This window comes from Lagopus muta, chromosome 15, assembly GCF_023343835.1.
Source record: "Lagopus muta isolate bLagMut1 chromosome 15, bLagMut1 primary, whole genome shotgun sequence".
Lineage (NCBI taxonomy): Eukaryota > Metazoa > Chordata > Aves > Galliformes > Phasianidae > Lagopus > Lagopus muta.
In genome coordinates, this window is record NC_064447.1 from 15,024,527 (window position 1) to 15,037,589 (window position 13,063).

The window sequence follows — 13,063 nt, forward strand, 5'->3', positions numbered from 1 at the left end:
TAGTAAATACATAGATCTTTAGATGAGGAACCTGAGAGGAATGCAAAATGTAATTTATTGCTGAGATAACACTACTGAAAAATGGATACTTCTGCTTATCTAATACAATAGGAACAAAAGGACTTGAAATTCTGAGGAGCAGAAGTGCTAAACACATCTGAAATATAAAGCAATCAAGTATTATTTAATTTTGAAGTAATATTTCCTACAAATTAAGCTGACAGGTTTGTAATAGGAAGCGTTACCTTCTCCTATACATAATACTTCTCTGTTCAGTTCCACCTTTAATTATGGAAAAACATTTTATTTGATAAAAAAAACTATGGCAAAATAGATGCCTGCTTCTTAGTCATTCTGTTTCACGAAATTCAGTGACTGCTATACAAGTGACATCACAGATGGTAATGTCAATTTTAAGATCTATCTCACATGTAAAATCTGGTACACAACATGAGCGAACAGGAACACACAGTTGTAAGAGTTCTATGAAGATTTCAGAGAACAGAATAATTCTCCAAGGCAGTAAAAATTCTCTCAAATGCTGATGCAATTATTAGTAAGCCTATCTGTTGAGGGGACAGTAGTGAAGGCTACTCAACAAGAAGGTTCATTTGCCTGTTTAATCTATAACTTAGTTTCCACTTGCACAAAAGAGGACAGCTAAACCTCACTCTGCAATCTGTAGAAGCTACAACTTCTCAAAGTGGTATGACTGTGGATCCTTTTTCTCAGATTTTTTATAATCACTATGACAATTTTTTCTCAGAGCATTCTGAGGTTGTTTCTTTATGTTCAGTTTGGTGATGCACCTGTGTTTCTCAAAAATATATTTAAGTTAAACAGTTGATGTTCAAAGAAGAAAAAAAAAAACCCTTTTTAAGAAAGAGGATGAATTCTGTTTTCCTGCTTTAAAACTAGCTTTTTGTTTGAGCAAGAATACAAACAGATTCTCCTTGTATATTTTGAGTTAACTAGTGTAACAGTAAAACAAGAACATCCTTGTTGTGTGGTTAATTGAAGAAACATTTAAATTCTCTGACTGTTTAATAAATGTTAATACTTGAAAGATTGCTGCTGCTGCTTTTTCTTCTTTTTTTTTTTCAGAAATAGCAACTGTGGTTAATGATCATCTAGGTTATTTTTTTCTAATACAATGTCATCAGCAAAGGACAAAGGAATCTGAAAATCATGCACAAACTAAATAGTGCTTCTTTTGTCAGATTGCTGCTTTTGCTTATTCATTAGTGGAAAACCTGTTTGTCTAAAAGTAAAGGAAATCCAACAAATCCAAGTTTTAGATCTAAATGTGAACTAAAAGCACTCATATTTCATTTTTATTCTCAGACCAAGTCAAACGATAAATACCTGAAGTTTGTAGTATTCTGGAGATAAAAATATACTCTGAATAGTATTTTTGTATGTATTTATGTGCTTAATTTCCCCCTAAATTGACTGGACACATCTCAGCGATCATCAGAAATTATACACTACACAGAATTTAACACATGTAGAGGAACGTTTAAATCAGGAGGTTCTTAGGTAGTTCAGTATGAGCTGGCAGTCAATCTCAACTTTTCTGCATAGTTTTGGAGGAGGGTACTTCCCTTAAAGCCTTGATTTTGTTACTTAGCTGTAGTCCTGCAGACTTCCTGTGTTTCTTTTCTTCTGTGTCTAGCAGTTTCAGTGCAAACTCACAACCTAAACTTCCGTGACCCTTCCAGAGCAGAAATGTAATGTGTCAAAATTATCCCAGTTCTCTGTGTCAAAAATCTGTTTTCTGTCAGCACAGGTCTCAATTACTCAGCAAGATCTGCAAGTAGTATGTACATGAAAATGCAATCAAGATAGGGAAATACAAAATCAGAGGCACCCAGAATAAAGTAGAACTTCTGAACATTTGGCAGCACATAAAATGAGTAAGACATCTACTAGAATCTTACAAAAAACAACTCTTATCTAGACAAAACCTGTATGTGTCAGAAATGGGAAAGCAGTGTGCAAAACAAATTGAGTTAAACAATGTGTTTAACTTATTACATCAACTTTTATATTTCTCATAGTTACAGTGACTCAAGGAATATATTACAGGTTTCTTGAACAAATTGAGCCTGCCTACACTAAATGAGTCAGATAAAAATCAATTACATTGTGAATTCTTAATTCAATGCCATCATTGTTCCTTTCCTAGTGAGAAAATATCAGTCCTGGTCAACCAACATTTTTGTTTTGTGCAAAACATTTTAATTTTTTTTTTCTTATTTTGTGGACCCTTTGAAAATGAAAAACCATTTGGTATCAAAGTGAAATATTAATAAGACTCTTTTTAATACCGAGTCAGCACTTAGTTACTCTTTTTTTTTTTTTTTTTTTTTTTTTCTCCATACAGAGTATCAAAAGGACAGACAGTAAGTTTTATCATATTTTATCGTATTTTGCAACATTTAGGTTTTGCTTAGTACATGTATTTATATTGCCACAACACACTGGAGTCTTCTATTCTTAGCAATGGAATAGGATGAAAACAATGGGCTAGTGTAAGCTACTACTCTTAAGTTTTCAAAACTAAACAGTTGTTACCTGTTGAGGTAGAAAAATAGGAGGGTGTCAGATGCCAGGCCTTCCAAAAGGTAACATCTACTAAGAGTGCTCTCCTGTTACAGTATTTATGGGAACTGGAAGAAAAGAGAAACAGAAAATAGACTTGATACATTGTATGCCTTATTTATTCAGCCTGTGTATGTCCATACTGTCTCCAAACAAACACAATGATGCGATACCTTTTATATCACCAGGTTTTATTAATTCCCCTATTTTTTCTAACTTGTCACTTGAAGACTGATATAAATCATAGTATCAAGCAGTGAAAACAGACGCTGAAAATTCGCTGTGTGTTGTTTACACCTCCAACCTACATTGGATTCCCTGCATTCCAGATGGCACATAGTCATTCTGTTCTATTCTACGTATAAGATTAAAATGGTCTACTTTCAAATCTGCATATCTGTTTGTGCTTTGTAATTTAAATTCCGATGTCTGGATCAACTCCGTTTTGCCTTTTTCACCTTTCGGATTCTTCCATTTTTCCAATTTACCTTGTTACCACTTGCTAAGAATAGATAAAGGATTTCTTCTTTCAACCACTGTATTCACCATGTTGCTTTTCATGTTAATTAGTCATTAGAGACAGTAAATAAAAAAACTAATTACTGATTTAATAGGTACTATATTTTGGCCTCTCAAGGTGCATATAATCATACTTTAAATTGCAACAAGAAATAAGGTGCACTTTCTGCAGCTGGTGGGTTTTCTTTCAGAACTTCTAAGTTAAGAACTGTTTGCATTGGTAGTGTCTAATATGTACTGTGGTAAGTATTAGATCTGGACCCTCAGACCTGCCCTGTTCTAATCATGATCATTACTAAGCTAAACCTTACACAAACATTTCACTGCCCCATTTCTCTTTTTTTCTTATTTTCAACATATTGTCTGCTTTTCCAGAATTGTACATTCTCCGCTGTATGCTCACACTAAGTTTTTAAAATTATTAAGACTATACTAAACTATACTAAAATCTATACTATATAAGACCAGGTATGTATTCAGAAAATTATTTATTCAGTGCCATTATATCAATGATGCTTCATTTAACAAATCCAGGCCTATGACCTAATCCAGTGCTCTCCTGTAGATTTCACATGCTGAACAAAGCAGCACTGAGCTCTGCATATCACGAGGTGCAGATTAATGGGGTTGTGACCATTCTGTCAGGAAAATGATTCTATGAGCAACTTTTAGAGCAAAACTGAGACAAAGACTGTAGAAACCTCAACTGAAAAGCATCCCTTCGAGGTGATCAGGAAATTCCTGATGCTTTTAGGCTTCAGGTTTGCAGGAAAATCAGGCAGGTTTTCGGCGGGTTTTGTCTGTTTGTTGCCGCCGAAATGCCTCAGCAGCGGTGAGCAGAGCCAACCCTGCGCCCAAAGCCGCTGCCGCCATCCAACATGGCGCCGCCAAGCCTCGGCGCTCGCTTCCCGCGCCGCCGGACCCCCGCCCCTCCCCGGGATCCTCCCCCGCGCCCAGGTGCCGCCCCCGGCGGAGGCGGTGCCACTCTCTCGGCCGTCCGGGACGAGACGGCGTCTCTCGGGGGCGGACGTTATGGCGGCAGAGGAGGACGTGTTCCAGAGAGCTCGGGGAAGGACTCTGACCGCTTTCCTCCAAGGTACGCGGAACTACAGCGGGGGGCTGCACGTGCCGGCGGGCTCTATTCTCTGCCCCGCAGCCAGGCGGGCTGGGCCGCGGTGGGGAGCGGAGAGCAGCGAGGCGGCAACGGCAGCGGCAGGTTGCCCACCGTCGGGGAGGGGAACGTCCGAGATGCGGCGGGGACCGGAGGTGCGCGGCGGGCAGCGGCGGGCAGCTCCGCGAGCTGTGGGCGGCGGTCTCTATGCTGCGCTGCTGAGCGCTGGAGGCGGAGGCGGCTGTGCTGCCGCGGGGAAAAGGCCGACTACGTCTGACGCCAGATCTAGAATGAATGGTGGCTTTTCTATTTGTGCTGCTGAACTTGAGCTGCGCAAATTGTAAAACTGTTGGCACCAGCAGCGTGCTCTCATCTCACGTGTTGTATTGTGCTTTTACGTTTGCGCCTTTGTGTGCCTGTTCTTTGCTTGCTTAACAGAGGTGGGTTCTGGTTTCTTCGGGGTGCTCCAGCCTCCTTCAGGGTGGAGGACTGCTGCTGGTTCCTCGCCTGGCACTGAGACAGCACCGTAACCCACTTGGGCTGGCAGCAGATGTGGTCCCACACTCACCTCCTCCTAGGCCAATTAAATATTGAGGCTGCTGCGAGGCCAGAGATGGCTCTCACCTGCTGCTGCTGCTCATTTGGATGGTCCAACAAATACACGTGGATATTCACAACGTGCTTCTCATCTACTCGTAGAATTCTGTAAGGATGGGCATTCTGACCTTCTCCTGGGCTTCTCAGGCACGTAACAAGCCCCGTCTTCAGCGGTTCTTTAGTACTTTCACACGTACAAGGTGTTCTGTTTCCATGCAGTTTTTTATAAAATATACGTGGTATGTCTTTATGAGGTGGGCAGGGCTATTCAATCTCAGCAATTTTGTGGTATTTTCTTGGCTATTGTTTGGAAATATTTACTTGTTGCTAAACAAAAAGAAGACGATAATTCTGAGCGTGTGAAGTATACATATTCAGTCATTCTGGCAGCCTGTTGATAATTGCGGGTGCTCTGGTTGGTTTGGAACAGGATGTGTGGCGATTACTGAGGGGACAGATGACAGACAAGCCATTTAGTTACATCCACTGTAATAAAAGGAGTGTTCAAAGGCAGAGTAAAAATCTCTAACAAAAAACCGTAACAAGTATTTCTTGAAAACTGCCTTAAACATGGATGAAAAAATGTGATTTAGGTATCAGTCATCCAAGTGCCCTTTCTTTTGAAGTTTGTTGTTTGATATTCTTCAAATTGTGTTAAGACTTCTGTCAATTACTGTTGGCTTGTTTAGGATGTGTTAGCTATCATAGTCCACCTGCCATCTCTGAGTACAGTGTTTCGGTGTTAATGTTTTACTAGTTCTTTCTTTAGAGACTAAAGTTCAACACAACCTTTTAATTATAAAGAGTTTAAAAAAAAACATAATCAAGGGTTAACAAAACTGAGGCAAAGTTTCTTCTTATTTAGAATGAAAATCAATTGAATCTGATCTCTTTTGTTGAGTTTGTGTATGTGTGTTTCCCTCCGTCTTAGCATTCATTCATTCTCCAGGAATTATTCCTTTTGTTAGATAACTACACAAAATATTTGCCAGCACTACTTTAGCTTGGCACAGTACTTCCTTCACAATTTGAGAATCACCCCTTAGGGCTTAATTTCTTTCTTTCCTTTTTTTTTTTTTTTTTTTTAATTCTAAGCTCTTCTGCAAAGTCATGTTTTCGCACCTATCCCCTAATAGTCATCTGTTCAGTCTGCCTACACAAGATGTGCTCTGATCCACTCTTCATATATCACTCATGAACCAGAAGCTCAAACAGGTCTAAAATACCCATGTAGCTGCTGGAGTGTTGGAGCAAGGAACACATCAGTTCTTCACTTTATTGAAAAGAGACTTCTGTATTCTTTGTCTTTCTTTTTTTTTTTAAATATATCCTCTGTAATTTCACATAGGCAGAAAAGACACTTCAGATGTCTACTAGTTTTATTGGTCTTATACTGAATATATACAGGAGTGTATTTTAGGGTAAATACTGTCATCTTCTCCACTACCTGCCCCAAAACCTCTAATGCTAATACCATGCCATACAGAGAATTTCTGTGGAAATATGTCAAGCTCTTTTTTAAAGTAATTAAACTAGTGATAGTGCCATCAGCTGTTGTCGGGTCATTTTTTTTTTTTCTTAAGTGGAGGAAATAGGATTTGTATTTCTTGCATGGTATCCAGTATGTATGAGAAAAGAGTTGTAGGGCAACTGTGTGATGCAGGAGGGAGCATTTCCTAATGCCCTCAGAATCTTTCAGTGTTTAAATTCATGGTAGGGTGTACAGGAAATGAATGTCATGACCAGATCAGAGTTGATGAGAAAGGTGAAATCACCACAATAAATAATGTCAGATATGATTCCAGTCAAACATGTTCTGTCTGTAAGGGAGGATTGTGGTCTTGGGTTCTTCTGCAATGAACATGGCTGTAGAACTTTGTTTCCTGTCTTTATCTTTGGGTGCATCTTGCATGTTTTTTAGTCTAAATGACATTCTGGCAATCTGCCCTCTCATCACGCCTCTGAAAAGGGCTTTAATATGCTTTCCAGTTGTTCTTGACTCTTACTGGTTAGTCAAGCTGGATTCTTTTTGTCTTCTCAAGTTCTCAGAAGACGTTGCGCATATGGTCTGAACCTCTGGAACAGTGTCTTTGGACAGTTTCCACACTACCTTTAAGGAGTTCTGCTCTTTTTAAAAGCTTCAAAATTATATATAATTCCCTTTCCTTTGAAAATAAATACAACTGCAGTTGGTTTCTTTTTTATTGCTTTCACGTGAAGGATGGATCTCTGCACATTATAACTACCACCCTGGAGTTCTTCAATGCAGTAATTTTGAGTGAGGTTTTCCTCTGGTCAGAACAAATCAAGAGCAGCTTCCCAGCTGGCATATTCTAATTCCTAATACTGTCTCCAACTCTCATATGAATGAGGCATATCTTGAGTGGGCTTTCAGCAACCTTCTGTGACCACACCTTGTCATTGTGCAAGTCATCCCCCTTCACACCAATAGTCTTGGGATGAAGAAATTAGTGTATTTTCTGCACTAAGTTTGTAATAATATAAATATATATATATAAATATATTAAATTTGGGGGTGGGCATGACTAGGATTTAGCATTTAATAGCCCTCAGTACACATAAATTGTGTTTGAGGGGACGTTTCTTACCTTGACGTTTTAGAAGTTTATATTTTAAAAATAGTAGCATTGCTTAAATTATTTGAGAATAATTCCCCTTGGTCAGTCAGCAGAATTCTACTGTCATACCTTGTGGTAGTCTCTCAGGTACTCCAGGAAAACCCAGCTAAAAGGAACGAACACTTAATTAGATTGAAATCTTTTGTTTGGACATCCAAGTAGTAATAGTGGTGTTTTTTGAAACTATTGATAATGTTTTAATAGTAAACAAGAAACTATTAAGGGTTTGGGGCAAGTACCTTACTGGTTTTTAAGCCATGCCACAAGTGAGAGGAATGAAAACAAATTGTCTTAAAGGTAAACTGCGAAACAGTTGCAATGAAGATTTTTTTGCCATTTCTTCTGCTTGTAATGTACAAATACTGCCTTCACTTAATAAATAATTAAACTAATTAAAATTTACATTTTGATTCCTGCTTATATCTTTTTTTAAAACACTCGAAGATGTTCTTTCAATCCAATCTAGTCTAGAAAAAAAGTCATGGGCGTATTTTATAGACAGACAACTAAGAGCAAGAAAGCATGTACTGAACCTGTCATTTCATATGTAAAAACAGAAGAGGGACTTGGGCCATCTGTATCTTCCAAAATAAAATGTTTCAGAAGTTGCTAAAAGCAAAACAAAAGTATTTAATCTTCGATTAGCAATCTGACTTCTAAACATGACGAAAACCCACATTTCAGTTGCTTCAGTGATCTTTCAGAGAAGTGACATTAAGTCCCCTGGCAAATCCAACATCAAAATGTTTGATTTGTATTTGTTACTGCCCTTTTTGTATTTATCTGCCGTTTTTTGTATTTGTTACTGCCCTTGTTATACTGAACAAGCACAAGCTGTGTGCCTACATCCGTTCTCCTCTGATATCATAGTGTCCACTTACAGATGCAGGCAGGAATAACTTCTCCTAAATGCTTCATTTCTGTGAAATGTTGTAGAGTCTAGAGGAAAAACAAACCAGCCTCAAAGGTACATCTCAGTGCTGTTGAAAATCCCACCTGGGAAGCACTGGATATGCCACCAGTACTGTGGGGCTGTCACGAGTCTGCTTGTGATGATGTGTCTCTAGCATGTACCTTTGTGATCCTCGGAGAAAGGGGGAAGAAAAGGGAAGACATTACAAAGAGCAAAAGGGGAAGAAATAAAGGCACATGGAGATGTTAGCTGTTCTCTTCTAGAAATGGTGAGGTTTGACTCAGGTCCCATCTAGGCTGTTGGAATCTTTGTGTTTGTGAGCACAATGCACCACTGAGCTTTTCTCCTGCATGTTGCTGCCAACTGCTTTGGCCCTTTGCAGGATTGATCGTTAGATAAAATTAGAAGCTGGCATCATTTTTCAGCCTATGCAACTAAAAATATGTTGCACTGATCCTCTGTACTTTGGTGTGCATAGGAGTGGAGTAAGAGTGGGAAGCTATTGAAACTGAGGCATAAGAACTGTTTCAGAAGGTGGACTTTTTCCACGGCAATTGACTGTACTGATGAATGTGCTGTCACCATTGCTGTTGTATTAATACAATTTCCTTTATGATGTTTTTCTTTTGTTCATAGTACTTCATAGTAAAGGAACCATGTTCTTGATAAACAAACACTTAAGTGATAAGTAAAGTGGATGTCCATATATTCTTTTGTTTGCATGAATTGTACTGGGAATTTCTTTGTGGGGAATTTGGTATGTACTAAGCTAAATCGATAAATACCACATGATAAATAAGCTGTTTCAAATTCGTTTGAATACTGGTAGGATTATTTTTTTTAATTGGGTTTCTAGTTGGAGTAATAGAGCAATAAGGAAATGGTACAGAAAATGTATTCAATGTCACTGTAATTTTTTTTTAACTATTTGATAAATTTTCAAAAAAAAAAAAAAAAACACAGAAAGAGCTTTTGAGTATATTATTTGACAAAGATCAGTTAATTAAACTAATTCTTTAAGTAAACGTTATTTATATCATCCTGATTCCTGTATCTCTCCTGTTCCCCCCCACTTCATTTTCTTAAGTTTATTCCTTTTTATCTTTCTTTCCCACATGGGATTGTAGCATCACTTTCAGTTTTTCTCTTTTCACCTCTTATCACTTTCCTTTTCTCCCCACTCTTCTCCACGTCCACCCCTGCATCTTCTGTTTCTCCTTTTTTCTTCCACTTCTTGATTCTGTCTGTGTACTGAACGTCTCTTTACAAATTCATCTTTTCTATGTGTGTGTCTCTCTCTTCCTCACATGACCATCACCCACCCACTCAAACAGGAGCATCTGTGCTCACTCTTGGAAACATTCAGATGCTTACAACCTACAGAGTTACTGTATTGGCATAGATATAAGGCAGGGGAGGAAAAACTCCACAAAGCTTATATTAGAATAGCCTCTGCTCTGGCCTTGCGACTTGTTTTGTTCCCACTCTGCAGGCTCCCAGAAAGCACACTGCCTGCTTGCTGCTTTTCTCTACTCAAACACTATGGGTGCACCTCCTCATCACCTGGCTCCAGGTCTGATCCCACTGCCCGGGCTGCTGTAGCTGCACCAGCTGCTGTGCCACCCCAGGGGCTCAGGAGGGGAGAGAAACCATATGCCTAAAAGTGAAACTTCATCCTTCAAAACAAATATTACTTCTATTTTCAAAGTGGTTCCTGTAAAAATAGACAAATGCCTTTATATTTATTTAGCTTACTATTGTAAAAGCTATTGGCTTCAGATTCATCAATGCAAAGTAAGTAGATCTTGCTTCCAAGTTACTGTCCCTTTGAGACAGTAACTGGTTGCTTTGTTCAGAATCTCAGCTTTTTTTTCCCTAAGCATTTATTTGATGAGTTTGAGGTTGTAGCACTTCTCCTCAACAAGGTCTTGTGTCAGACTTTCTCTTTCCAGCCTTATTTTGTATAAGCTGTAAAAGATTTCTCATAAAGACATGACTTAAAAAAGCTGGCATAACTTTCCACTTATAAAACCTGTAAGATAATTTCTCTGCGCAGACAGTGCCTTTGCAGCACACAAGCTGATTTTTATGACAGTCATATTTATCATTTTTTTCATGCAAAACACACAATAAAAACCTAAACTGCTTTGTGCCATTGAAGCAGTTCCATAAGGCTTCTACTGAAAACTCATGGGTAGATCATTTTGCTTCTCCAAGTAAGTTATGTAATTGGAAAAGTTCATTTCAGAATTAAAATCTGAAAGTTCTATCTATAAAACAGGATTATGATGCATAACAAGGAATGCCAGTATGAATTAGCAAACAATTTTATCAGATAAGTAATTTTGATCCTTAAATGTTACATTAACTAAAATGTAGATGCTTGCATTTAGCAAAATCATCTGATGCCATAGCAACAGGCAGCAGCATGCTACAAGGAGTTGCCCACATTCCTTCTCCTCCACCCCTACCCATCCATATCCACCATGCAGCTGAATTCTAACCCCTGCTGTCTTACATTCCTTGACAAAATCACATTACTCATCTTACAATGTTAGAAGGTCCAGTTCTAGACCACTTAAAAGAAAACCATAAGTAAACCCATGTGATAGGCATGCTGCTTGCTTATGTACTGTTAGTGGAGGATGAACCCAGGATCGACTCAAGCTGTTTTGGATAAGACTGACATTATATAAAAACGTATTCCTATAGTATCGACTCAAGCTGTTTTGGATAAGACTGACATTATATAAAAACGTATTCCTATAGTATAATTTGAGACTGTTTGCTGTATTGTTTTGGGTTTTTTTTTTTTTCCAGGTTCAGCTACATCAATGTAGTCAATGACATTTTGATGATTGAAATACTGAAAAAAAAAAAAAAAAAAAAAAAAAAAAAAAACCAACCTAAATGTTTTAAACAGTGTATGAATTAGACATGCTCAGAAGAGTAAAAAGTGGGAAGGAGATCCAGTTGTCCAGTCTGAAATATTTGGGTTGCAAATGAATATGTTTAGAGCTACAAAAACCACAGTGTACTGGTTTGCACTTTCATTTAGAGTTGATAGGTAAGTTTAGGGAACAGGGTAACATTTTATGTTTATAGCTGGTAGTAGCCAGTCTTATGTATCACACTTGTATTACTTGGTATTGTAGTATCAAAGAAAGAAGTATGCAAGAAAACTGTAGCAGAACAAATCCCACTGTATCCTTCATCTGCACTGACTCTACAAATGGCATTCTTTTTCCTAGTAGTTCCCAGGAGCTATCCGACAGTTCAAGTTACAACTTCTCTCCATTCCTGCTGCTAATTCAGTGTTGCTGGGGTTGCATTTGCTGACTTTGGTTCTATCTCTAAGCTTCATCTCTTAACTCTAGCGAATGTGTTACAGAAGCATTTAACTCAATAATGTTTAACTACCTACTGAAATGGTGAAGTGTAAAACATGTTGTGTATGTTTTAACTTGTTAACTAAAGGAGCAATTATTGGAGCCTTGAAAGAATCCAGTGAAATGTAATGTCATATGCTTCTGCTGTGTTGTAATCTTGTGTTTCCCAACAGTATTTACTGAGTTCTTTACATAGTTTTCCTCTAATTAGTCTGCAATTACCGGTGTATAAATTGGATTAATATACTTTCATTTACTACAGCTACCCATTAGAAGAAAAATTTATACTTCTGCCTTTATATTTGTCCAATACAAATGAATAAAGAATTCTATACTTCTTTAATATGGCCTTAACTTATGTAGGTAAAGAAAAGCCAATATTTACTTATTTATAGTTTTTAATTCTTTCAATGTTTTTAGGTGATGAGTACCAATGGAAGGGACCTTTCTACTTCATCCAAGGAGCAGATCCTCAATTTGGACTAATAAAAGCTTGGGCAGTTGGCAATACAGGAAGTGGAGATGATGAATGGGGAGAAGAAATCAAATTAACAGAGCAAGCAGTACAGGCCATTAACAAACTAAACCCTAAACCCAAGTTCTTTGTGTTGTGTGGAGATCTTATCCATGGAATGCCAGGTAAGGCAATTAAAACTGTGGAGTGGATCATAAATCTATTTTCCTTACTTCACAGTATGCATTCATAGCATTTGGTATCCTACTATTTTGGTGTTTGGAAAAAATAGACTTTTTTTTTTAGATTATTTTTGAGATATAGTCTCATTTGTTCATCTTATTTTATGTGTTTCTAATTTCAGCGGGGCATTTCTGTTAGCTGTTTGTTTGCTAGGGTCAGGGTTTGGGAAATGCAAAGGGTCTGAGGATGACACTGACAATGACAGGGTCTGAGGAAATGCACTTTGAAATAAGCATCTTGAGAGGACATATTAAAATTCTTTATTCTAAACAAATTGCTTTGATAAGCTAAACAGTGATTCTAGCCATTGGGAAAAACAATGCTAAGTAAAAAGAAAGGTAGCTATAGCTACCAAAGTAAGCAAAGCTCTTTCTAAAGCTTAATAAGTTCCACTGCTTCAATATTTAAATTCTTAAAATGCTAAAAGTCAGCAAATTGAAGCTGTAGCATTCTGTCATGTTGCTGTAGGAAGCAGAGATCAGTGTCTTTGAGTGTATAGCCACAGGAAAAACAATAGAGAATATAGAAAGGTGGGTTCCAAAATTTCACAGCTGTAACTTTAAAATAGACTCATACTTTCTGAATGGAAGTAAC

General features: G+C 37.9%; 1 protein-coding gene and 1 long non-coding RNA gene across 3 annotated transcripts in view; one reads left to right on the forward strand and one right to left on the reverse strand.

Moving 5' to 3' along the window:
- LOC125700969 (uncharacterized) overlaps positions 1-13,063 on the reverse strand; it is a 75,434-nt gene that overhangs the window by 11,527 nt on the left and 50,844 nt on the right. The window contains exons 1-2 of one of the 2 annotated variants that reach the window (XR_007380118.1): positions 3,825-3,936; positions 2,578-2,672 (exon numbers count right to left, since the gene is read on the reverse strand). This is a non-coding gene — a long non-coding RNA (uncharacterized LOC125700969). Of the gene's footprint in view, positions 1-2,577; positions 2,673-3,824; positions 3,937-13,063 lie in introns of those variants that run through there. The other variant, XR_007380117.1, reaches the window with a different exon arrangement.
- The window catches only part of CPPED1 (calcineurin like phosphoesterase domain containing 1), a 35,306-nt gene continuing 26,331 nt past the window's right edge, over positions 4,089-13,063 (forward strand). The window contains exons 1-2 of the mRNA XM_048962349.1: positions 4,089-4,219; positions 12,193-12,411. Coding sequence (XP_048818306.1) covers positions 4,156-4,219; positions 12,193-12,411 — 283 coding nt within the window. The 5' untranslated portion in view covers positions 4,089-4,155. The remainder of the gene's footprint in view (positions 4,220-12,192; positions 12,412-13,063) is intronic.